Source organism: Falco cherrug, chromosome 1 (assembly GCF_023634085.1).
Source record: "Falco cherrug isolate bFalChe1 chromosome 1, bFalChe1.pri, whole genome shotgun sequence".
In the NCBI taxonomy this organism is placed as follows: domain Eukaryota; kingdom Metazoa; phylum Chordata; class Aves; order Falconiformes; family Falconidae; genus Falco; species Falco cherrug.
In genome coordinates this window covers 4,870,325-4,897,055 of record NC_073697.1, presented here as the reverse complement: position 1 = coordinate 4,897,055, position 26,731 = coordinate 4,870,325, and the positions used below count along the sequence as shown (strand labels likewise).

The window sequence follows — 26,731 nt, the reverse complement described above, 5'->3', positions numbered from 1 at the left end:
GGAACCTGTGTCCCTCCCCATGGATGTGGACCTCTCATCTTACTGTCAGTGTTTCTGGAGAAGCTTTGGAGGAGATGCTTGATTTTACTGTCCTGTCTGGTACCCTACATCTTGCTTCCAAAAGCTCTCCCTTGCCCTTTCCTACTTCTTTGGTGCACATGGACCACAGCCACCTGCTAGGCCCCAGTATTTTTTGGGAGGTGGTGGATTCCCAGCATGCATGGGTCCCTTCCAACCTAAATTGTGCTGTGATTAGGTTCCCCTCAGTGCAAGGACAGCACTTTCCAAACCAGGAGGATTTGTCACCCACAAGGCCTGACTCCCCACCCCACCTCTTGCTCGGTGTCTTCTGCATGTCCAGGGCTGCCACTGTGAGGGGTCCCTGCAGCACCTGGCACCTGGGGAATGTCTCCCTCTCTGTTTGCCCTCCCACTGGACAGCAGGCTGATCCTTAAGCACCCCCTGTGCCCCCCCGCCCCCCCCAACCCCTGGTGTCCCAGCATTCCTGCCTCTGCTGATGGCTGTGCATCACGCAGCTGCACCGCTCGCTTACCTGAGTGTGTGTGCACCTCCATACAGCATACATATGGATATCTGTGCACGTGGGAGAGGTGTACACCTCTCTCTCTTTCCAGATATAAGCTTTCGTAATGACTACGTTTCCTATCTCCCCCGGTGCTTGTGGCCTTTCCTTCATTATCTGTGGGTAGGACTGGGAATGACGTACCAGAACCTCTCCTCAGGGAATCGTATTTTGCATCAGGATTATCTAAATTCTGCACAATACCCTTGGTCTCTACACAGACTTCACGACCAACGGGATTTTGCAGAGCCTGTTGAAGTCCAAGAGCTCTCTCGTGAAGTAACCCAGTGGCGTGAGACTCGCTGGGTTCAAAGGACCTGGTCTGAAATTGTCCCTCTTGCAGTAGGGTGACATTGCTGACAGCCCCAGCACGTGTATGTGTACCAGCTCAAGCCCCCCGCTCCCACCGCAGCGGAGGGGGGAGAGCTGCAGGGAGCCATGCAGTGGGTCTGGTGGGGCTGAGGCGCAGGGATGCCCCAGGTCTCCGGGAAGCCCTGCGTTGGGCCGTGGGCTTGTGCCTCCCAGGCCGGTGCCCCGACCCCTGGCCGCCCACGGCAGCCCCGGGGCTGCAGGCTCCAGCTCTCGGCCCAGCCCCCTGCCCCCTCATCTTATTTAGGGGCCGGGCGTGGGAGCTATTTCAGCCACAAATCAAGCGATGAATAAATAAAACGTAAAGATTTCCACGCGGCCAGTCAGCCCTTGAATTACAAATTAAGTGTAAAGGTCCTGCAGCAGCCCGGTGCCTTTGGCACCCAACCCCCCACCCCCCAGCGAAAGGAGGCAGCGGCTCCCCGCCGGCAGCGCGGGGGGTCGGGGAGGAAGGGGGGTGACGGGGATGGCGGGGCCGGGGGGCAGCGCGGTGTGATGCGCCGTGCCGTGCCGAGCCGTGCCGTGCCGTGCCGTGCCGTGCCGTGCCGTGCCGTGCCGTGCCGATGACGGGCGCAGCGCGCTTCCGCGCCCGCCGCCGCAGCCCTGCCCCCGCCGCCTGCGCGGCCGGCCCGGCCCGGCGGAGAGGCGGGGGGATTTCCAAGCGCCGGCGGCCTCGCCGCTTCCTCTCCTTGTTTTGCTTTCGATCTGGCCTTTCTCCGCCCGGGCGGAGGCAGTGAACTTTTAGTTTTGCTCCCGCGATTATTCAGCGCCTGTTTTCATTTCCATTTCGCGTCCCCTGGCAACGGCGGTAACCTTGAGGAATTATATAAGGGCCGCGAAAACGGGCCGGCGAGGTAATTTTTAAATCGCTTTCGATTTATTTATTTATTTATTTATAATTTTGCACACACACACACACGCGCGCGCGTTGCCGCTGTTCGGCCGTGCGGGGCGGCGGGGCTCCCGGGGAGATGCGCATCGCTTTAAAAACAAAAGGTCGGGCTGCAGCGGCCGGGGCCGAGCCCCGATCCCGCCGTTGTGGTTGGGGAGGGGGGGGGGGGGGGGGGGGGAGGGGGGCGGAGGGTTGCGGTGGAGATGCGGGGGGAGGTACCCACTGCCCCCCGGGCGGGGGGCTCCGGCGCTCGGACAAAGGTGGGGGCGTTGGGTTTGGAGGGCCAGGGCGCGGCACGGCCCGGGCCGGGGAGCGGGGCGGCGGGGGCGGGGGGTGGGGGAGCACCCGCACTTGTTGCGGGCCTGGCGGCAGCCGGTAGCTCCGGTAAGGAAAGGCGGGGGGGCGCGGCGGTGGCGCGGGCAGAGGGGCGGCGGGCGGGGGTCGCGGTGGGGGGGGGGGGAGCACGGGCCCCGCGGGGCGGGGGGGGGGCGGGCGGGGCCTGGCTGAGGCGCCGCCCCCCGCCCGGCGGACGGTCCGTTACACAAGCGGCGGGGCGGTGCTGGCGCGCCTCGCTCGCCGCGGCCTGCCCCTGTCCCCGGCTTCGGCGGGCTCGGGGCCTCGGCTGGCGGCGGGGCGGCCGTGCCCCTGCGAGGGGCCGGCGGCGGCGGGGCGGAGGGAGCGGGGGCTGGCGCCGCGAGCGGAGCGGGGCCTGGCGGGGCCGCCGCGGGTGGGTCCCGTGGGCCCGGCGGAAGGAGGAAGCGCTGCGCGGGGCCGCCCGGGGCAGGCCGCCGGGGGGCTGCGGGCCTTCCCGCCTCCAGGGCTTACAGCAAACACACCTCGAGCGAGCAAGCGTTCCTGCCCTGGTCCCCCCGCCCCGTCCCTCCCCCGTACGGTCTCGGTGAACCCAGCGCTAGCGAGTGCGCCATTTGCACGCTTTGGCCTCCGCCAGCCGCAGGAAGGGCCTCTCTCTCCGGTGGGTACGGGCAGCGCTGCCACGTCGTGGCCTTCACCGCCTGGCGCAGCGCTGTGCAGCCCCCGCCAGCCAGCGAGGGCCGGGCCCGGCGTGCCTGCCCCCGGCGGGATTTATGAACGGGGGTTCTGGCTGTGCGTGGTGCCGAGGGTAAACTCCAAGCGGCTGGCAACGTCTGGGGTCAAAGTTGCAAGTGCTGGAGGAATTGCATCCCTTAGCCCAGGTTCCCAGCAGCATTTCGGGCTTTTAATTCCCATTACGATTACTGTCAGCTCCCAGACGGCCGTGTTGGAGGCTTATTTATTTAGACACCGAGCTCAGATAAAGGAATCTCGGAGCACGGAACTTTGCTCCTGGTTAGTGTTCGGGCATAATTTACAGCTCGGCTCGCTGCGCTAAGGTCTTGCGGACAGCAGTCTCTTGAACGTAGGAGTGGTTGTAAACTACAGCCTCAGTTTCTGGAGGTGAAATACGGCGTGTTTAATTTTGCGTTTGTTTTATTTTAAGTCTTAATGGGTTTGCATATAACAGCCTTTGCAGAATGGCAGCGTTAGTACCATAAAAAGAGAGTAGAGTGGAGCCGCAACGTTTAGATTCATCCTGATATGGAAACGGTGACATAAAAGTAGCAGAACTGATCTGCGAGGCAGATGGCTTCCATCTGAATTGCAGTCTTTCCATGCCACCAGCCCCTTCGGAGACATCAGTGTCCTTTTTCTCTGGCCCCTGCTGGTAAAGTCCCATGGGGGAGTTATTTCACGTGCCCCTTGGGTGGCCGCGTTCCTCTTCACTGGTAAAAGGTGGTGGAAGGTCTGAGAGTGCCGAGTCCTTTGACACGGTGTGGCTTTATCACGGTCACGTGCTACGCTGCAGCTCTTTCTTCAGCTAGGTACAGGCATGGCGAGGTGTCAAGTCTGCTGATGTTGGGGTTAGCCCGCTGAGGCTTACAGTCCTAGCCTTTATTTGACACATACCTCTGCAGTGCCTCCCAGTTACGTGCTGGCTAGAAAAGTGACAGATTTCAAAAGATGCCAGTCTTTTGAGAAGAGCTGTTCATCGCAGGCCATGCTGCATGGAAAGGGGTAGCTTAGAGAGGTATGGGAAGTAACGTACGGACTGTTGGGAAGGGGGGGTAAAGACCCCAGTCTCCATTGTGTGGTGGGCTTTGATATGTGGGGCCCGGTGGTGTTAGAGAGAGGAAGAGTCTTAATGCACAGTTGAGAAAATGATGCAGAAAAAAGGCGCCAAGAGTCAAGAGGAAATGGAAATATTTTTTAATAGAAAGAGTCTACATTAGAAGAATGGGCTTTGTGTAAATGTATTTGCAGCCAGGCTATGTGTGCCTTAAATTAAAACATGTATTTATTTATATATAATACGTATATATTAGTATAAGTTTAAAAAACAAATGGTGGGGAAAAGTTGACAGGTGAAGAAAAGTTTCACAGGACACATCCTTTCTTGGAAGAGGAGCATCATCCCCATGGTTTTAAAACATTTCCATGATGTAATACTTTATGCAAGCTCAGGTATTATGAAGACAGACTACAGATGACAAGAGAGAGGACAGAGTGGCTAGCGCATGCATGAAGCGGGATGCTTTTTGTTAGAGGTAATAACTGTTTTAGGAAGTAGCATGGGCTGTCATGAATTGATGCTCTAGGTCTGTGTAGGAAGAGCAGAGATTAGGGCTACATGACCATCTGTCTGTCCAACCAAGATGTTGGAAACAACTCTCATACATTACGGGAGAGTAGCGAAGGTACAGAAGTAGGAAATACTATGATAATTGGAGGCTTCAGTTGCTCCCATGTGTATTTTGTCATGCTCCAATGTGAAATTCGCCAGGGTACTAACATTTTAGGTGCCAAAACCCCCTACTTCCTGGGTGTAGCTTGTAAGGGTGGGTACTCTGTGGGTAGCAACTCTGGATAAGATCCTGGCCAGGAAGAATTAAGTTCAGAATTTTACATTAAAAATGCCAGCCAGCTATGATGTGACAGTGACCATAATGTACTTTGACTCAATGTTGCTTCAGGAGCAGTAAAGCCAAGGGTTGTTGCAGCAGTGTTTAATTTTCTAAAGAAAATCTTCATTGGGGGTGGGGTGGGGGAATGAATAGAATGGTGAGAGGCAGCCAAAAGTGTAGAATACTTGCAGGTGGCATGTAATTCTTCAAAGACACTGTAGTAAAGGCTCAGAGCGATTGCATGGCATCTGTCAGAAATACCAAAAAAGCCGAGCAGGCTGACGAGGAAAGTAAAGGAGCTCAGTAGAAGTAAAAAGACGTCTTGCAAAAGGTAAAACTTTGTCAACAAATGGGGAAGGTGGCAAAGAACATAAAATTGTATTGAACACAATAAGGTAGGCCAAAAAGAGTCATGGAACAAGTTGCTAAAGGCAAGAAAACAATTAGTAAATCGTCTTTGAAATGCATGAAAAGCAGGAAGCCTGCTGATAAGTGATCCATGCATGCCTTGAAGGAGGAGTGCCCAAGGAAGATAAAGTCACAGCAGAAGAGCGAAACAAGTTCTTTCAGCCTTGCTTCACTGAGGAAGAGATTCTCTTGCAGGAGGCTTTTTTTTTTTTTTTTTTTCTTTTTTTTTTTTTTAAGGAGTGAGCGTATTCGAGGGTTTCACCCAAGCTGAAGTGTCTGTAGGAGAGGGTATCAGAATGAACCACTGAGAAGGATGATAGATGGCAGGAGGTGGTACTTGTTGAAGTGTTTTGAAGGAACTTAAAATATGAAATTGCTGATACATTGCTGGTTGCATGTAACTTGTTGTGTAGGCCTGCCTTGGTGCTCCAGGAATAGAAGGTGACAAATGAGCTGTCAATTTTTCAAGGTTTCTGAGGAGACTGGTAACTCCAAGGTGGTCATTTTTGTTTGCCAGGGACTGGTGAATGGGACCAGTGAACACGAGTATAAATGGGATACATTGACAGACTAGACCTGAACTTTGTTGAGGAGTTTCATGAGTCTTCTGGAGTTGTCTAAAGGCATTGCTGAGCTGTTGTTGGATGTCTGGTTGATAAAGTCCTCAACAAAGCATGGCCAGTTTCAAAGTGGGATCGGGTTGCTCCATGTTGTATGGTTGTGGTCAGTTTGCTCAATGGAAAGAGATTGTCAGTTGTTCCCCTGCAGTCTGGCCGGTGTCTGTGTCTATGGTGTTCAACGGATGGAGGAAGGATTAGTGGTGATGTGACGAGTTTGCTGGTTGTATTAACTCATTTGAAGCATGAAAATCCCAAAGGCTGAACCACAAAGACTGCAGAAGTATCTTATATTGAATGTACAAGTGTAAGTTTGCAAATGAAATTCAGTACAGACCGGTGTAAGTGTAATGCACATGGAAGGGAACACAATCTTAATTTCTGTACACAAGGATGAAGTTTAAATTGACTTTTTACTCAGGAAAAGATGGTATAACACAGATAATCCTGTGAAAAGATAAGCTTTGTGCCCAGAAGTGGCTAAGGAAGAAGAGGGCAGGTTAGGAATTCTTGGGAAGAAGTAAAAAAATAAAACCCACTGTCACGGTACTGTAAACCCACGTTGCTCCCCTCTCCTGAACAGTGTTAACAATTTTTGTCCCCCATATCAAAAAGGATGTAGTGAAAGTTGACGAGCTACAGAGAATGGCATCAAAGATGGATCAAGGATACAAAAGGGCTTTTGTGAAAGAGTTAAGTAGCTTGGAAAAGAAGTGACTGCAGAGAATGTGGGGATGTTCTTCAAATCATTAGTGTAGTGAAGAAAGTGAATAGATAATAGTACAGATAAGATAAACACCACCCAAATGAAACAATTGGGAGGAAGCTTTAAAACAACAAAATTCATGTCCTGCAGTACACCAGTTGTGCTCAGGGCAACTGCATGTATGTCAGGAGTTTACATGGGTTCACGAGTGATTAGGCGGTCTGTGGGAGAGAAACTTGCTGTACAACTTAGCAGTCAGAACAGTTCAGTATCAAATTTTGGGCACTGACTGCCAACAAAGAGCTACTGCAGATGTCGATCAAGTATTATTGCAGAAAACTGCAAATAGACACCTCCACTGAGAAGTGTAAGCTATGGTCCATTTGCAGATAACATAGAGAAGCGAGACCCGTGCATTGCCCTTTGTTGTGTGAATCTTGTGGTATAAGATCTTATGAAACTTCAGCAAAAAAAAAAATGTTTCTGTGATGTGCCTGTTGAATCTGTGCTTGTTAACCTGACACAAGTTACAGTCAGGTTAACTGGAGCCTGTATGCCTTTAAGATTGCATAGGAGTGGTACCCCAGCAAAATGTCTCTGATGTTTGCAGGATTAGAATCTGTTTATATTTTGTGGATCTTATATTGAAAGTTATGGTCCATTTGTAAGGTAAAGAAGCAAAACTAATCACGTGTTACTCTTACTTATCTCTGTGACTCTTTTGTAAAGATTGCCCTTTTGAAACTCGATTCTTCAAAGGCCTGTGATGATTGTGATAATGAGGGCATAAACCATAAGGTAGTGTTTACTGAAGTTTTATTACAGTTTATGGTGCTATAAGCTTTGATTAGCATAAAACATTTTCTCGTTTGTCCTTGGAGACCACAAGCACAAAAGCACAACAAATAAGCAAGCCAAAAAAATTCTGGGTACAGTGAATGAGAGAAACAGATTTATTAAGTTGCATATTCCTCATGTATGAATAACATTATGGAAAAAATCGTTCAGTGTAATCAAATAATTTCCCCTTGTTTTTTTTCTCAGAAGTTTTGTTGGAACTGTATGAAGGTTCTTCCTTGTATTGACGATGTGTGAACTCTTGTGTTAGGATTAAAATAGTAAGGAAAACTGGAATCAGCAATTAACAGTTAGCGGAAGGGAATACATGCTAATAGTTAAGAGTTTAATGTCTGCATGTATATCTACACACATACATTTATGCACACATACATACCTACATATATAAAAAGTGTAAAATCAGATGGTTTGTATGTAGCTTAAATAACATTGTACAGCACACGTTTCTTATTGATAGACTGTAAAACGTTTGTAAAACTTGCTCTTCCATCTAGTGCTGGACATGTTTTCAATTTCTTGGAAGTTGATGAAAAATTAGGTTTTTTGAATAAGCTACAGAGAAAAGAAAGAAGTGGTAAGCAGTAAAGCTTTCTTAATGTGTAGTATACTTGCAAGCCTGGCTTTGTGTACATTGGAAATCTTCTGACCCCTTTTCTTGGGGGAAGATGGCAACAAACGTAGAGCAGTGTGACCACTGTACAAGGCAAACATTTTATCCTGTTACAGCTTGGACAGGCATCCAGGAACAAATCCACCTGCATGTGGCATGTTGTTTCACCCAAGGTACAGAGCTAAATTCTAACTTTAAAATATTTTAACATTCAGTTTTTGCTCTATAGGTTGCTAGCTCTCACGATGAGCTTGTAGGTAATAATTTCCATGTTCTTGGCCCTTAAAGCGTAGTGCAGGTTACAGTCTTAATAGCTTTTCAGCTGACCTTTACAGGCTTGGTTTGTAGCTCCCAGCATATCTGGTGTTAGGAATTGTGGTAAGGTGTGGTATAAGCCAAAAGTATTTAAATTTGTCCTTTAGTTTGAATTGCATGTGACAGTGGACGTTGTCAAACCATTTCCTTTTTGCTATAAAATGATTCTAAGTACTTTTTAAAGACTTACATGATTAATATTGATACAGCACAAAAGAAGGAAGGCTTGCTTACAGGTTTTGTTTTAAAAACTCTGAAGTGTGCTTAAGTTCTGCTTTTTTGATGTGTATGGAGGGATATATGTGACTTGAAGGGCTTGATGAGTGCACAGACCGTCGTATATTATAGGAATATCTGTAATATTCCTATGGATACTGGACATTGCTTGACAGCATTACAGGCAAACCTCTTACACCTTTATCTAAGCAAGATAGTGCCTTAATTCTTTAATAAATTAAGATAGCAGTAAGTTTAGGTCTTTATGTGCTTTTCATGCATATATGCAACGTGGATGTGGTGCATGATACGGACTTTTGTGCATTTTGTGTATTGGCTGAATTAAGGTGTTTTGGTGAATTGTGTAAATGTGCTTTATATGCAGCTGAGAGATGAAGCCAGTGGAAAATACTGAACTACTGAATTTAATTGGATGTGGCATATAAATCTGTAAGATCAAAATCAAACACCCTCACCCGCAAACACATTCCAAAATTGTGACAGCATCTTAAAAAGTTTTATCTAAAACAAAAATAATTCCACAGTAGGAAAAAAGGTGGGGTAGGAGACTAATGTTTTGAAATTACTGAAAGCTTTCCTGCAGGATCTGAAGTCCCAACAGTGTTACATGAAAAAAGATGAAAGCAAAACTTGAGGATAGAATTGAAACCAAATATAAACAAAAGTGAAACCGACTCCATTGCTTTTCATTTCCCAGTTGGCAAAAGAAAGAATAAACACAGAGCAAAGAAGCATGAGAGCTCAACTTGAAAAATTAGTTCAATTTTATTTATTTCATCTGTCGGTAAATTTCTCTTCTGCATGGCAGCACTCCTTTGGTAGATTGCATGGTAGGGAGTAGGAGTTGTTCTCTCTGGTTTGTCCGGGCACCACTTCTCCCACCAGCGGTCCGGGTGACGGCCCCGCTGTGCAGGAAGTTGACGTTTTGAAATGCTGTGGCAAGAGCATACAGAAAGTACAATGGAGGTGATGACATCCAGTATGATGAAAGGGAGCCATTCAGCTGGTAGGTGCGCTGGATTCTATTCACGTTGAGATTTACGTTAATAGGATCAGGTATAAAATGTGTGGTGGGCTTGGTTCTTGTTCCCTCCCTTTGGGACTGTCTGCTTAGATCTGGGTCAGATCAACAGTAACCCAAAGATGTTACCTGATACCAGCTTTGCTGATGGCGTGAAATGACTGCAAATGGTTTCACTCCATTTCCACAGATCAGTCAACAGCTAGAAGGTCCTTTTTGACCTTGAGAATTAGCTGGTGAATTAGTCAAAAGATGGCCAAACAAAAAAAGGTGGCCGTGGAATCTCAAATGAGTATCCTTCTCATACGTAGAGATGCATGCTCCTGGGCTGTATCAGCAAAAAGGTTGGGTGCTGGGGAGAAGCTTGGACAATTGCTGCTCCGCTGAAGCTGTACTACTCTGAAATGAAAGACTTTAATTCCAGAGGTCCAATTCTCACACATTGGCACACATTGCATTCGAGCGTATAAAACCTAAATTCTTTGGATGCCGAAACCGTACTGGAGCTTTGAGATTGATGAGGGAAGCTGATGAAGACTAGCTTTGTTCAGTTTAATAATATTTAGCCAGCTTAGATGAGAAATGAAGATGAGTTCAGTGGTCTCACTGTAGCTCAGTAGTATTTTAGGAAAGTTCCAAGATAGAAATAGCTGCTGCAGATCAGAAATTCAGGCTGTCTCGTTGCTGTTGGTCTGTGGTCAACACAAAAACTTTAAATTAAGAGCACATTTTGTAACCGATCCTATTAACTATTCATATCTCAACATGAAAATGCATTAAGAAGTTCCTGTGTGTCCTGTGGCAGTGGAAGGAGTAGCATTTTTATCAAAAGGAGAATTACATCATACCGTTTCAACATGTGTCAGTATTAAGCTTTTAATTTTTCGCACTCTTTTAAGTGCAAGCCTTTCAAGTATATGTACAAAGGAAAGACATTTCTCTCTTAAGTTCTCCAGTATCAAGCAGTATCTCTGTAATAACTAATTCAATTTATTTTTTGTGCTCAACACATCTGCTTCTTTCATGGTGCTATTTTTGTAACCGTAAATAAGTGCATGTGACAGACATGTTTCCAGTTCACAGTGTGGATGATTCAGAGGATCCCAGCCCCCAAGTCTGTGCCTGCTGTGGTCTGTCTGTAAAGAAAGCACCTTAAGTAAGCAGGAGAGCGTTTTTTACAGATCTGAAATAGCATATACTTTTCTTTCTTTAATGCCTTCTCTTGCAAGGGAAGGAGAAACTCCTTTCTTGAAAGGGCTGGTTCTGGTGCTCGCGGTGAGGTTAAGCAGAGGTAGTTCTTGTCTTTCGCCCTTGGTTCTGGGTGCTTGCACTAGCGATTAGAAGTTTGGGTAGCAGAAGTGTAGGTGTGGGTTAGCTATTAACTTCAGTGGTAGAAACTTCCCTTGCCCAGACAATAAAATGAAAGGTTTAAGCAAATATTAAATCACACTTTAGTGTAGTGTGCAAATACTTTTTGCTGTGTGTTGCAGAACAGTATGTTATACAAACAAAGGCAGCTGTGAGAAACAAGCCCAGTCCGAGCAAGGTGGATTACATCAGGTGCAGGTCACGGCCGGTGAATGTGTAAACTCTTCCTCGAACACGTTTCTCAGTGTTAGCTGTCTGGAATAATTTTTCTGCCTCTCTTGAGTGCCTCTAAAATGTCACTGTCTTATCTGCAATCCTGCCTGAGCCTTGCAAGCCACCAGTGTGGGAACATTGAGATTAAGGACTTTTGGTTTATGATGGCTGCTTTTCTTATATATAGCACCCTATAAAGCACTGACCCTGTGTTTAGGCAGAAGAATGCTAGACAGGACATGGAGATGAAGTCTGCCCAGGCTTTAAAAAGTATTTTTACAGCTTAAGATTCTGATCTTGCAGATACTTGCATGTGTGATTTTCCATTGCTTTCAGAGGGACATGTGTAGGAAACATGTTGTGCTTGTTAAAAGTTTTAGGGATGTCTCCTGTACATTTAGTCGCAGAGCTTGTAAGAGTGTGTTAGTCTAACGGCCACGGGGAAACATAAAAATCCTGGTGAGTTGCAACAGTGTGATAAAACAAGTGAGTCTTGATAATTGTTTGAGCCTTAATAGCCTTCTAATTTTCACCAGGCTGGAAAATTCTTTATGAATCAGGTGTCGAATGCTGAGTTTTCCTGCCAGCTTTCAAGAACGCGCAGGGTTTGACTTCCATGGATGCTGACTGACACAGCTAAGCGGCAGCAGCTATTACATGTGGGTATGCAGGACTGGATTTGTATGTGAGCACTTAATTCCAGAATAAAATTGATTTATTGGGGGATAACTGCTCCCCAATGCAAGGAATTAATTATGCCGTGACAACCATGCCAGCAATTTTCTTGTTGTAAACAAGCCCTTCCCAAACTGGTCTGAGTGAAGTACAGCTCCACTACTGAGCAGTCACCACCTCTCTTCTGAGCAGCTTCTGGGGGGGAAAAATAGATACTGAAGAGAAATCTTGATCAATTATCAGATGTAACAAAAAGCTTAAGAAGCAAATAAATCAGGTAAAATGTATGGCTGCTTTTGAGACTCCTGGAGGAAGTGGTAGGGGGAGAGTTTTCTGTAATCACATGCTTTTAACTATCACCTGCATAGATCCGTTGTTTTGGTGATGCCACCAGAATCTGGCATCTTCATCTTCACTCCAGGCAAGACCTGGGAAACAAATGAAAAGAAACGCCCAGGAACAAAGTATTCCTTTAAAGCTGAAAGTAAAACAATCATTTTGTATTGTCACCAGACTTGCAGACATTGATGTGCGTACAGATGATCATCGTGGCAAGGATTCTGCGGAGATGATCTTTAACAGTCTATTTGTTAGAAGCCTGGGCCAAGTTCCCAGCTGATGTAAGTCACTGCGATGCCAGAGAAGTGAATGGGCTCAGCCACAGACATTGTGTTGTTCAAGTGTCATGATAATATTCAATGCAGGCGCCAGTGCAAGGGAAATTTTATTGTAGGTATTGAGAGGTTGAAGTGTTGTTTCACTACAGCCAAGTCCAGAAGCAAAAAAACAGCCTTCTGGTTCTGGTGTATTAAAATCAGATGGCTTTTCTTCAGTGCAGTTCTAGTCTGTGAATCCAAGGCTACTTTTAATGATGCCTGAGATCACTGCAAAGTAACAACTCATGTCTTTGCTGCTGAGGGAGAATAAGCTTTGCATGGAAACCAAAGGAAAGAGTCTGTTTTGATGTGTAATGTCTGAATCCCAGCCAGGGCATGTTAACACCCTTTGGGTGGAACAGAAATGCTATAGGGGTGATGAAACATGCTATATACAGTATGAGTTCCCATTGTACGTTTTCCTGGGCATGTTTGTCATGCAGTCTGTAATGCTATTTCAATATGTTTGAGGTATTCGCTGCCTTTGTTTTGTTTGGGGTTTTATTTTTCTTGGAGGGACTGTCGAGTTGGTTGGTGTTCTTCACCCCCTGTCCCCGTAGAGTGCAAGGGCTTTGCTGCCTTCTGCCTTCGTGTATCTTTCTCAGGTACAGCAGGATGAGAGGAGGGCATGCTGAGTGCTTCCCTCCTCCTCCATCTGCCTTCAGCTCCCTGCAGCCCAAAGTGGGCACGGCCTGGCCCCTCCAGAGCTTGGGAAGTTGGGTAGCTGTTGCTAGCTTGAATCTGTCACACAGCAGCCTCGGTTCCCAGGTGTTTCACCACCCCACCAAGCTTTCCCCTTACGAGCCATTGTGCTGTGTTTGGTTTAGGAACCTGGGGAAGCAGCTGAATTATTGCTTCTTGATTGCCTGTACAGGTTCTTCCTAATGACCAGGCCATTCCTTACACTAGTTCGCCCAGGACCTGTGCCCTCCTGCCTTGCCTGCTCTCCAATTCTTGGCTTTCCATCCTGTTTTGATGGAGTTTGCTCCTTCCTGCAGGCACCTGAGCAAATAAGATACCACCTTTCCAGCCCGCGGTGAATTATTTTTCTTGGTGATGGACAGGAAGGATATAGCGTGCTCATGGTGCCTTTGTTGCTGCCACCAAAGTGTTAGGAATGAGCAGGAAAAATACTACCATTGCTGCAGCGTGGAGCAAGTGTTATAGCCAGCACAGGAGCTGGATCTGCGCAGCAGCCAGCCGTGGGGTATGCTTGAAGGGAGTGCAAGGCAAGAGATGCTTAGTGATAAGCAAATGCGCCAGCAGAGTTGCAACGTTTCCCCCATCCCTCCCTGTTCAACAGAGCATCACTGACAGAGTATTCTTAGGGAACAAAAGAGGCACCATTACATGCAATTAAAAGACCAGAGAGGGTGGGTTTTGCTGTCTAACTGTATGTAAATCCAGAAAGTCTCTTACAGGATTTTATGTGTTGCCTTGCTTCCTATCTGTTTTCAGAGACAAGAGCCTCAGGGTTTTATTTTGAACTCTTAACACTTGCACCTCTGAAAACGGCAATGCCCGCTTTTCCTCGTTTACTAATTCTACTTTAATTACATGTTTTGCCGTTGGTTCCAAAAAAGATACAAGTTATTTGCATGATTTGGGATTATCAGGAAGAAGGCATGTGAATTGTGCTTCTGCAGCATCAGTGGTGAGATTCTCCTTCTAGTGGATGGGAAGCACACCAGGCAGAGGTCTGTCTCCCTGCGGGCTGCGGGGTTTTCAGGTGTCCAAAATCAGAGCAGCTGAGTAAAGTGCAGTTCAGTTTGTCAGCGTTTAGCGGTCAATCTCGCATTTCTGAAGTATTTCTGAGCAGGCGAGGCCAACAGGTTTCCTTACCCAGGGAAAGTCTCTATCCCTCTTGACGAGTTTGACTTCCGAGCAGGGCTTTGCTCGGAGTATGTACAGTTCAACCTTTGAAAGGGGCATCCACAGTGGAATAGTTGAAAAAGGTGGTCCTATATGCAAAATCCTATATGAAGGCAGAGTGCGAGCTGTGACCAAGGGACAGAATTTTGCTCCAAATACTGTTCCTTAAAAAAAAAGATCATGTTTCCTTGTATCCTGGAGCAGTCTCGGATCAGGGACAAATACAGAACCCAGTTCTCTGAATCCTAAAATTAGCGTATGGTCTCATTTCAGCATATGTGTTTGGTCACACAGGGTGACTGATGCATTTCTGAACTGCAGCAGCATTAGCAAACAAAGGGAATACTTAAAAAAGTTCTATCAGCAAAGCACAAGTACAAGATGACTTTTTTTAAAAAAAAATTTGTCAGTTCTGTATTTGCGGAGAAAAGAGAAATAGAGACCATGCAATGTTCTGCACGTGTCCTTGGGGAAACATGTTTTTTCACAGCTCTGGGGAAAGGCTGTGGCTTCCTTCGCAAATGCACCTCCAAGTATCTTATCCCACCTTACCTTCTCACAACGATTACTGGTATTTCCATAGGCTGGCAAATCTTTTAACTGGCTACTTTTTGATGGGAAAAGATTTGCTTTTTCAGATTTTTTTTTTACTTCCATATATTTTTTTAAAAAATATCAATGGGCATAGAGTACCGCGTGTTTTTGGGATAACCTTTGTGCCTTTTCAGTTATCCAGACCCTGTCAGAGGGAGTGAAACTGAAGGGAAGAGAACATCTTGTACTGCTCAGATTTAATGCCTGCCGTGCCATTGCTTTCACTTTCTGTCTACAGCTGCCGTAATTCTAGTGAAGGGCTCTTCATTCTCAAAGGTAAAACTTTCTGTATGGCAGGAGTGTTACCTCTGTCAGGGAGAAACCGTAAGTCAGACTTACTAGAATGTTTTAGTGGAGAATAGGGAGGAATGCAAGCTCTTTACTGAACTTCATGCAGTGGAAATATTTGTATGTATATATGGATTACAGCCATCACGTCTTTTCTAATGTCTCTTTAAAGACGGACAGCTCTTGAAAGTAACTACTGCTTTTCTAATACCTCTTTAGAAATGAGTGCTGTGAGTTTCCTTCTGAAGGGTCTTGCGTAAAGAATCATAGAAAAATACATCTGTGAAGAAGTGTAGAGTTGAAATTCAGTATGGTTTATTACGTCTTAAGTACGCTGCGGTGGCGGCTACCTGCTCAGTGCGCTTTGTGTGACTCTTAAGGACGTTGCTATGCCCGTGCTTCCTTGTCTTACGCCGTCATGACTCGTCTTTCAGCCGCGTCTGTCTTGGGAAGCCGGCTCGCATGCTTCCCTCCAGGCTGCTGGTATGGTTTCCTTGTGGAAAGCTCACTTTGAATTGCACGTGTGGTAGCAGGAGCGGTGTTACTGTAGCCTCCTCGCGGTCTCCCTGTTCCTGGCCAGGTCCCGGCTCCAGCAGACCCCCCAGCCGTCTGCCCTCTGCCTCACTCTTCCTCCGTGCCTAGCTGGTTGGGGGGTAGCTTCCACCGTGGTTTTGGGGTATCTGGTTGCCAAAAAAAGAGGCTGAACTGACTGCAGGACCAGCAGGAATAGTACAGCGAATAAAGCTTGGAAGAAGGTCAAAATAATCCCTCCATATGCGGGCCATGCTCCTTGCACGGGGCTCGGCTCCTCGCAGCCCCCCGTAGCCTCCCCCTCCAGGAAGGTCCTGCTGAGTTGGGGTTAGTGTCTCTCAGGCTCAGCGCTGCTTTGGGAATAATTCTATTGATGTTTTAATGTCTGTTGATAACATTTAAGCTCCCACCACTGAAAAGGCAACTACCTCTGACTACAGTGCCCTTTAAGAGGGAGGCAGGTGATAAAAATGGAGCAAAAAAAGGGAAACGATATTCATGGGGCTGCCACCCTTAAGACATTTGTAGGAGGTGTGGTTAAAATTTTTTCTTTTTTTTTTTTAATTGGAGATTGGCTGTCTTGTTAAGAATGGCAAGTGCTCATAAAATAAATTCCTGGCAGGTAGCCCTACTTCCATGTCTAAATGGGCTCCTCTTTTCTTGTTGGGCAGAAAAATGCTTTCTTAGGTCCCATCTGCATTAGCAGTCGACTGTGTTTCTTGGCGATTTGTCTTCCCTTCCCCCACCATGGGACAGTGATAAACCAGTAGAAAAAACAAACAGGAATTATTTTCAACATAATGCCAGAAAATTTGACTCCAGTGTGGGGCTCTGGGAGTTTTAAGCTTTTTCCCATGCTTCCCCCAAAGAGATGCTGGGGGTCAGTACTGTCCCAAGTTTGAAGCTGTGGTCTAAAAGCATGAGGGCTTCATTAGCAGTTTTGGATTAAGAGGTTCCCCCCTGTCCTCCCCAGATGCTCCTTTCCCACTTCCATGCTGGAGTGCCAATCCTGTCTTGGTTGCACTGTCACACGAGTCTTTGAGCAGGATGAGAGCCATGGTCTGGGTTCAAACAGACAAAAAAGGCCTTACAGAAAGAGATGTTGCTTGTAAACCTGCAAAGTTCCTGGTCTTGTTCACAAATCTGCCCATACAAAGAGGCGTGTTACCGTGCAACAAAATTGGGATGGGATCGAAGGGTGATGGAGTGTTGGAGTGTGAGGTGCTCCTTTGCCACTGGTGGAGTTGGAGCTGCTCCCTCCCCCTGCAGCCCCAGCTACCCCCACTCCTCTCCCTTGGCCTTCTCCAGGGTCCCTCCAAGGTGGGGGAAGATGGTGCCAAGTGACCGATGGCAGGCGTTAAGCCATTTTTCTCCTGGTTAACCCAAGCGTGAAGGTTCAGGCTGGCAAAGGTAAGGGGCTTTGGAGAGGTTTGCTTAGGCTGGTGGGTGGGTACCCACGGCTCAGGAGCTCACAGTGGTGGTGAAGCTGGCGGGTTCTGAAAATACTGGTAGAAATCCACTTGTCCTGATACAAAAAATACAGATAACAGCACATAGCTTCTTCTACGTGTGTAAATGTGCAGGGGAGGCGCAATGTTAGCATTGACCAGGAATAAGAGATAGGTGCATAGGTGCTCCCGGTTTTACAGCCTGCTTCAGATTATAAATGTTGATGTTCTGTTCTCCTCAAAAGGATCGACTGTTTCTGCTTTTTCCTTTCTGCTGGGTAAACACTGGAGAGAGGCTGGAGTGAAGGAACTTGGCATGCCAGCTGTTTTGTATGGCTCACCTTAGTTTCTGGCTTTGCAGGTTTGTTTTATCATTAATGTATTCTGATGGAGGGTGAAGCTGGCTTGATGTTGGGTGATGGCCCCGGAAGCTCTACATGCCTTTGTTGCCTCTTTCGGATAATTTCAAAGGTCTTTCCAAACTTGAATGACTCTTAATGGCAGAAGGTGGTTGTTCCTCTGCTCGTTGATAGATGTACTTCACATTCGCCCGGTAAGAGAGTGCACCCCTTAACCCTGCTTAGGGACAGACGGAGGCTACTTTTAAGGCACTGCTGAAGTTGTTTCTTTCTGTACAAATAGATCACGCATTTGAGAGCTCTGGAGGGGAGATGTGGCACCGTCATTTCCCATAGGCAATTACTCAGTAGAGGTGACTTGGTATTTTCATCGCAAGGATGCTGCTGACGTGCAGCTGCCAAAAAGGCCACCACATTTTAGCACTGCTATGGTCAGTGCTGTCCTGAGGCAGACAGGTCTGGGGTTGTCTTCTGAAGACATTGGGCTTCATGTTTGGCGGCATGTGCTCTAAGAGGAGCACGGGGTGTGTTTTGATGAGCAGAAGCACGCTGTGCTTCTGTCCCCCTGTGAAAGACATTCCTCCAGAAGATGTTCACCGTTCCCTCCAGCTGGACATCATTACACATTCTTTTTTAGCTGGGTTTGGTTTTACTTTCAGATAAACAGATCTGGGGAGCCGTTCCTCCCTTCTCGCAAGCCAAACCTCTTTTCTGATTACCTTGGATTAATTTGCCTTGGAGTGGGTGACAGATGTGACGGTGTGTGCTGACAGCTGCAGGTGCTAATCCTAGAGGAGTCCCAGGGTGCAGAAAAGGAGATGAGCATCACAGCATCTGCAGGGGAGCAGCTGGGGAAGCCCCTGGGGACGTGGGAGGAAGAGACGACTGGTTCGACTGTGCCATTTTGGGCAAGACCAGCTTCCTTGCAGTAGCAATGTTGGCAGCTTTCTCGTCTCCTGAAATGCTTTGCTTCTGCACAAAGGCAGCTTCTGTTTCTTCCGTGTTGCCTGTCCCAAGTGGGATTTGTTGCCGCTGCCTTCAAGATGACTTTTCTGCGTTCTAATTTGTTCATTCAGATTTGTCTTAGGGGCTCATTACTCAGAAGACAAGTCCCACTGCTAAATGGGAGCGCTCATTGAACGCTGAAGATGATGCACAGTGTTTCCAGGAATTGTCTCAAAGTGCATGCATACTTAAAGATATCTTACAAAGAAATGCGTCTCAGATGATCATTGCATCTGCTTGTTTCTTCCTTGACAGACACCTAAAAATTTTGCTCATGGTTTTAGTACTTTGCCATTTGCATTTTTCAGCTTTGACCCAATGTTTAGCAGCAGAAGACAGTATAGCTCTCCTGTACACACTCTGCAGCCTGGAGGAGGATCATTGGTGCTAAGCGGTGGGGGCTGCAGCGGCATGGCTGGCTGCTTGCCACCATCCTGGGGGCCAAAAAAGCTGCACCCGCATCGCTCTTGCCCAGAAAACAGCTTCCCTCTTGCACAGAGGGCGGATTTGCACAAGGGCTTGGCCGCTGTCGGGTTCTGAGGTTGGCTGTTTTTTCGTGTCTGACCTGAACCTGAAAGGGAGCTGAGCAGTTGCAACCATTTTCTGAGCTATTTTAGAAATTTGTAGTTACTGGAAAACGCTGCGGCTGAAGCACAAGTGACCAGCTCCACACAGTAGTAAATCAAATGCCAATATGTTTGCAAAGAGATTAGTGTGAGCACGGCTGCTGGTACATTCCCTGGACACATCAAAGAGCCTTATTGTTGCACTCAGGTTTTAATTCCTTATTAGTTTCAGGAAATGCATGTCCTCAGAGCAATGAGAGGAAACTTTGAACGTTTTTCTTCCTCTTGTGCTGGGTGTGGGCTTGGTACTGCCTAATTGTTAGTCTGTCCGATGCCTGTACTCCCATAGGAAGCAAGAACAAATCCATTTACATTTGTGGCATTGCTTCGTGCTTTCAAATATGTGGCCTACTCATTTTTTTCTTTTTTCTTTTTTTTTTTTTGAAGATCAAAGGTGGCAAGAATAGCGGAGCAGAGAATTTAAGAATGATGCAGAGAACACAGATGTGAAGAACAAAGGGGAGAGGAAGGAGCTGAGCCCGGTGCAGAGGGGGAGCGGAGGAGAAGAAGCAGCCTAAATGCAAGTACTTGAACATGGAGATGATGGGTTGCAGGCTGCTTAGCAGGAGTTTGATGTGGTGCTTTAATCTGCATCTAGTGCCGGTTGGCATTTTGAGAGCGGTGCCTAAGATCAATTAATGTTTTTAAAATTTTCTGCCTCAGGTTCAAGACTTTGGACTCATGTCAATAATTTACAGCTCAAAACAGGGAAGTGGCATCAGGGTCACGTGTGTGGGGGTGAGAGAGAGAGAAGAAAAGAAGTCAGTTTGAGTCTTAACTGAATAATATAATGTGGTGTGGTGCAGCTGAGGGGAAGGCACTCACTTTCTAGCTAAGTAGTATCGAAATGTGAAATAGCAGCTAAAAAACCAGTGACTGCGTTGGGCAGAGAAAGCTGGAGGGAGGGGGTCAAACCAAAGTGGTCTGATAAATTGCTGTGATGTGAAACGTATTTTTCATAATTTTAGTCAAGTGTATGGGACAGAAACAGCCATTTGAAAGCACTCTCGTTAGCAGGTGCGTCATTTTAGCTAGTACAGTGATTGATGCCTCCTGCATGTGAATTTTTTTGGTTACATTTTTTTTTCTTGGCAAAAAAAGGTCTTCTGCAAATGCAGGTACGTGGGCCAAAAAGAGTGTAATTGTTTTTCTTTGCGGCCTCTGGTATCCCGCCTGTATCAGCAGACAAACTTATGCCAATATGATGTGTCTTCTTCAGGGGAAGGTTTTCCTAATCCAGGTGTCCCAGAAGAGTGTTTTCTGCCACAGAGAAGGCTTTATTGTCTCAGGTGCTCTTCAGGGAGGCTCCTGCACAGATCCAAAGTCACTATAATATTTATAATTGTTCAGTAAGTGTGTAATAAGTCTGTACTGCGCAGAGACAGGGTTGCTGCCTGGGAGTTCTGCCTGGAAAACAAGTAACTTTGTCCCTTGTTCCCTGCAGCTCCTTCCCGGGTGGGTGACAATGCCTGTCGAAAGGATGCGGATGCGCCCCTGGCTGGAAGATCAGATCAACTCCAACAGGATACCGGGGCTGAAATGGCTGAATAAGGTAAGGGGGGTGCATGTGAGTGCATGTGTTTGTGTGCTGAACAGGGACTGTATAGCAGTGCCTGAGGTTTGGATAGGTAAATCGGCTCATTCCTGGTTTTCAAAGGGGTGACATGGGGAGGAAGGGCAAAGCTGTATGCTTCCTGCTGAACCTGTTCCTCCAGCCTCCCCTGCCAGATCTGAGGCACCCTGCTTTGGCCTGCTGGATTTGTGGCTCCTTTGAAAGCGTTTTCCAAGTCTTTGTTGTTGGAGCGAGCATTTATGGAGACTCAGCTAGGTTTTTGTTTTTAATCTGGGAACAGATTGCTCACCAGGTAGCCTTGGAGGGATGTGAGCAAAATGCTCTCCTGAGGTGGAAGGCTATATTCTATATTAGGCTCTGAGTTGAAGCAACAATCTTCTGTTTCAGACTTGTGTGACTTCTCTGATACTTCTCAACCTGGGAGAAAACTGGGTAACCTTTCCCCTGCCAGATGCAAACCTAATACTCCTGGTGCTGAGCTCTTACTGAGAGCATTTAGACATTTTGAGATCACAAGCGTAGGCTCCAAAATATTGGTGCCCAATGTGTATTTTTATTCAATGGCTCAATAAAACCACAGAGCATATTGGAGAATTTGAACAGTAATAAACCCTGGAAGTATTGTGTGCATTCTGTGTTATGCAGGAGAGTAACTCACCACACTGAGAAGCATGAAGCAGTTTTGGCTGCAGAGGCTGCTTCATTATCAAAATGGGTAGAAATGCACAAAATCTGGAGTAGAAACATAAGATCTGCCACTCTGGTTAAGACACTAACCTGGTTAGTCTACTGTCCTCTCTGTAGTAGTAGTTGTGGTGCTCAGGTGTTCATTTTCAGAGCTGAAGAGTGGCAGTTGAGATTACGAATTTTTATTTCGGCTTTCAAAGCTAGAAATACACGTGACTATAAAATGATCAGGAGCCCTTTAAATTTCAGCTACAAATTTTGTTTCTCAGGAACTTCCTGCATCAGTGACTCTCACATGCTGTGGCTGGGTAAATAAATATTGCTTTATCCATTCCCTAGTTAGCTGCCCTGTGAATTTGAGTAGGTCCTTGTTCTTGCATAATGGGGTCACAGATGACGAGGAGGAAGAGACCAGTTTTTACTGTTGTCTTTGGAATTTGAGTCTCCCTGTTCAGGTCCCTATGGATTCTTCTTCTTGAGTATCTCTACTTCGGTGTGGGGTCTCTCCTGCTGAACAGTCCATCTCTGCTGTCGGTTGCTGGGCATTCCTGCCCAATCCCGAAATAATACCTCTGCCCTTCGTAGGGCGCACAGTATTTCAGATTTGAGCAGATCACTCTTAAATATAATGTCATCTCTAGGTGATGTTCATATAACCTTTTTCAGTACACCCCAGGAATGTACTTGCCTCCTTTGCTCTGCAGTGTGAAAATGCTGCCATGGTGCTAAAGTTGAGCTGACCAGCCTGTAAAGGCGGTTTGCAAGGCATGTCGTGGTGTTTCATGTTTGCAGCCCTGATTGTGTTGTTGCAGCAGTTTCTGCTTTGTGCTTCTGGCATAAACTGTTTGCATGCAAGTGTCAGTGGGAGATTTTGTCCTTAGCATATTCTATATTGACCAAGACCTGTCTCACAAATACAGTATGTTGAAATGTATTTTTTTAAAAAAAAAACAAACCAAAGCCGTGGCTCCTATCAGAAAGAGGATACTGGGCTAAGTGGCCTGCCTGGAGGTTTATTAAACCGATTCCCCAGTTCTACCCTCCGATTTGGCATTGTTCTGAGTTGCCTTTATTGTGCTCAACAAGTTAATTGCACTTCTGAGCATTTCTGTTTAAACATTTTTAAACATTCATCCCAACAATGAATCATTAAACCAAAAATATTTCTATTTTTACTGTAAATCCTGACCATAAACAAAGCCATGCATGGAATCAATGGTACAGTGTCATGTGTATCACAGCCTGTTCTGTACCCACAGAATCAACTCTAGAGGCTGTAGGATTTTGGGATTTATATGTTTTAGCCAGAGTTTGGCAAAGGACAGTTTACAGTACAGAAAAGAAGGTGGGGAAGATTAGCAAGAGAACAGCACTTGTGTGTGTGCACAGCTTTTAAGGAAATAAAATTCAAATACTAAAGAAACAATTACCATTCTGGGTTTGTCATTGGCTGTCTCTTCTTGGGAAATTTTTCCAGACTGAGGAAGGAATTAAGCCTCTCTTGGTTAAAAATGACAAATCAGGTACAGCTGATTTACTTAATCGCTTTCCCTACTGTCAGTTGATCACTTTGTATCTCCTGTTTTGTGTTCCCCTCCAGAACAGACCCCTCTCTATAGGACCTAAACAATAAATACTTGTGTACCTCCCTGGTGAAAATGTTATCCTGCTGAGTGGCATGAAGGAGGAAGGGAATTTCTTTACCTTCCCAGAGAGACAAAACTGGGAGGTGTGGAGAAAATTAGTTCAGTAGAGGACAGAGGTGGTGTGAGGAGGGGGATAATGAGAGGTCAGTGTCCCTCATGGATCTGGAAAAGGAAATTAGAGTGGAAACATTCAGAGTAGCTGTAACAGGAGTTGAGAGGCAGTTTGCTGCTTTGATGGATGCTTGGAGTATTACCCTCCAGATGGTTGCCACTATTTAAAATTTGTCCTATGACTTTCAGGCTAGTATGTGATCTCATGCTCATTCACCTGCTTGGAGCATTTTGATATGCAAGGGCTGCAGCGTTTGATACTATTTTCCTCTTCCTGCCTATTTCTAAGAATGTGACGCTTTCTCCCTTTTGATGTACCCACTGGAGTTTGCAGGAATTCCTGTTACGCTGCAAGAGTTTTTGTGGGTTGTGCTTTTCACTTCAGGTGAGACTATTTTCTTAATAGAAACACATGAGCCTTTGCCAATTAAGGTCATTATTAGGAAGCATCAACTGAAGAAGGATATCGGTAAATGTTTGATAGCGTGTGAAAAAAAATTAGTGTTTAAATAGAAAGCAGGTAAACTAGAGCAGAACACACAACCAGATGGTATTTCTGCAGTCAGCAGTCTTGCGGGATTTCAGAGAAGAGGAGATAATTTTGTATACCTATATAGAAATTACACCAACGTGATAGTTGGTGAGAAAGTCTGTAGTTTCCATATAGGTGTATGAAATTATAATACACATGAATTCTATGATTTTGATATTTATATTATGATTTGCTCTAAGTCCATGTACTTTAAGACATCTGGGATTGGGAAGAACTTTCTGAAATGAACAGAAACACTGTAATGAACACTTGAACTGCTGTTGAGAGTGTCCTGGCACCTTCTTTTGAAGCAGTGAATACAGTTGATGATGACAGGATGCTATGCTGTGAGTCTTGTTCGGTCTGCTAGTTCCTAAGGAACTTCTTGAATTTTCATACAGAATATGAAATCCATGGTATAATCTCCGTAGCATTGTACAAACCTCTCCCCATCACAAAGCATGAGAAGACTTTTTCATCTGGTCAATTCTTAAAGTTCTTGTCGATGGAAGTGGTTTTCTATGGAAGTGTTTTTTCTGTGCTCATTACAGTCGAGGGGAGAGTAAAGGCAAGGAAGCTTACTCTAGCTCTGATGAATGCAGTAGTGCTGTGGACCACAGGATGGTGGGGCTGAGGCTTTCTTTAGACCAATTCTGCTTGGGGAAAGAGAAGAGCTGTATAGACGGGGAAGAGTAAGGAGGCAAAAGGCACGTGAGGGAAGTGATGGGAATAGATTTAGAGGAAGAAGTGAGAGTGTGAGGGCTTGAAGGGGAATGAGGAATGTGTTGAGTCTGTGCTTTCACCAAACTGAAGAAAAGATGAAGGCAAGCAAGAAGGGAAGAATGCAGTTCTGAACATGTGACTGTACATGAGAAAAGACAACAAACGAGCTGAAGGACAATACAAAACACAGGCTCAAAAAAAGAAAAGATCACATGGAAAGGAAGGGAAATAAACCTAACCTTGACATTAGTGAAATATTAACCAGACACACAAGGAAGAAAAGTGGTTGTTGGAGAAAGGGGAAAGGGCAAAGGATTCATCTCACCCGACCACAGACATCTACAATGTAGTTGTTTAAATGAGAGCTGCCTGTCTGGAGTTGTTTGTAGTCAGTGGAGAGAAATAGGCTCTTTTAGGGTGCAATTCAGTTGGTGTAGCTCAAGTGGCCACCTCAGAGAGAGGGTGCATTTTGCCCTGGAAGTGCTTTTCTCTTCACAGACTGAGAAGCGGATTTAAACCTGTAGTGGCAGGTTTTATAGCGCAAGATGTCTGCATATGAAGCCAGATAAGATGTATTCTCCCCAACAGGGGAGAAAAAAAACAAGTGATGTGAAGCAAACTCCTTCTGTATGGCTTTGCAGAAAGGGTCCTGAAGCAACCCTATAGGTCAGCACACAGGAATTCGTTCCCGTAAAAAAAAAAAAATTATAAAAGCACATCTGACCCAGCATCCATCTGGCCCAGTATCCTGCGTGCTGAGTGCTTGTGGAAGGAGTGTAGGAAACATGCTGTTCAAGCTCTGAAAGCCATTGGGCTCCCAGAGCTGGAGCTGTATCCCAAAGCTATCATCTTTAAGAGTTACCAGTATACCACCTTCCATGAGTTTTTCTGATTCCTTTGGAAATCAGTTTATACTTCCACCACATAAGGCATGCCCTGGTTTAACTACATGTTGTGTGCCAAAAAAAAAATAATTATAAAAGCGCCTTTGTCTGGATTGCTTTAAATGCACTTCCCTTTGGCCTAAAGTTTCTGAACTAAAATAGGTTCAGTTATTTTCAGTGCCACCCCTTCACATGGGTGTCTTGTATTTTTTTATCCCTGCTGGAGAGTTGTCTACAGTTGATAGATTCATATGTCTGTTTGCTTGGCATATAAATGAGAGAGACCTTTCCTTCACCATGCTAGTATTTTACTGGCTGAATTCTAAATCCCTTGAATTTGCTCTGTTCCTATGGCTGTTTAGTTTCATATCTAATTTTTCTAATCATAAAAAGTGTCTGTGCTGCCAAAATTAGCCTTCATTTGAATGTTTAGAAATGGGTAGCTGTGCATGTTTTATCCATGTGTCAGCTTGAAAAGCTGCCAGGCTTATCATCCATGGAGGGGCTTCTGAGTATTTCATACACTTAGGGCTGTATTCTGCTTTCGGGACCACCAGTAGATATTTTCCTATTGAGTTCAGTGACAGTGGCACTGGGTTAGAAGGAAGCAAAACACTTGCAGATGCTGGAACTGTGCTTTGAAATGAGTGACTTAAAGCCATCAGAAGATCCCTCAAGTCAATCAGTGTTGGCATTTCCTGTTTGTTTTCCCTTCCAGGAGAAGAAGATTTTTCAGATTCCCTGGATGCATGCCGCAAGACACGGGTGGGATGTTGAAAAAGATGCTCCCTTATTTAGAAACTGGGCAATTCACACAGGTATTGGAACTCTCTTTCTGCAGGACAGATTTTCACATCGTTTTCCCTTTTAAAGTTAACATTTTCCTTCTTTCCTGTCTTTGCTTTTACTAACAGAGAGGGTGAATTTAAGCTTGTAGCCTTGTGGGAGGCTAAGTGCTTTTCTCAAGGCCAGCGATACTCTCCAGCTTTATTGAAGTGCCGTAACTGATTTGCATTGAGGAGCACGGTAAAACCTGATTGATTTAAACATTAACAAGATTGGGTTCAGAATTGTCAAGAGTAGAGCACACAGCATTTTTTAGACTTGGGCCTTAGGCTTTCTATGCCTTTCTGTGGATTTGAGCCAGACACAATAGAGGTAAACGCTGTGCAAGCTTTTCCACATGGTTGTGGAGTCACATCTGATCTGCAGTGCCCTGGGTCTTTCTTGAGCAGAAACTGTTCATCGTGTTCTAGAAATGTGGATGGGAATGAGATCACAGCACTCTTGCAGCCTCAGCTATTGTTTGAATGCTTTTCTTGAGAACCGAAGGCTGATACCTTGAAGTTAACCTGCGCTGTTATTAATTCGCCTTAGGTTTTCAG

The 26,731-nt window shown here is 45.8% G+C and overlaps 1 protein-coding gene across 5 annotated transcripts in view; it reads left to right on the top strand.

The window, feature by feature from the left end:
- Window positions 1-1,587: 1,587 nt before the first annotated feature.
- Window positions 1,588-26,731, top strand: part of IRF2 (interferon regulatory factor 2) — a 43,197-nt gene continuing 18,053 nt past the window's right edge. Inside the window, exons 1-4 of one of the 5 annotated variants that reach the window (XM_027814156.2) lie at window positions 1,588-1,806; window positions 19,578-19,714; window positions 20,635-20,742; window positions 26,065-26,164. In XM_027814156.2, the coding sequence (XP_027669957.1) occupies window positions 19,709-19,714; window positions 20,635-20,742; window positions 26,065-26,164 (214 nt within the window). In that variant the 5' untranslated portion in view covers window positions 1,588-1,806; window positions 19,578-19,708. Of the gene's footprint in view, window positions 1,807-1,828; window positions 1,949-2,544; window positions 2,818-19,577; window positions 19,715-20,051; window positions 20,540-20,634; window positions 20,743-26,064; window positions 26,165-26,731 lie in introns of those variants that run through there. The other 4 variants (XM_005445359.4, XM_027814157.2, XM_027814158.2 and 1 more) reach the window with 4 other exon arrangements.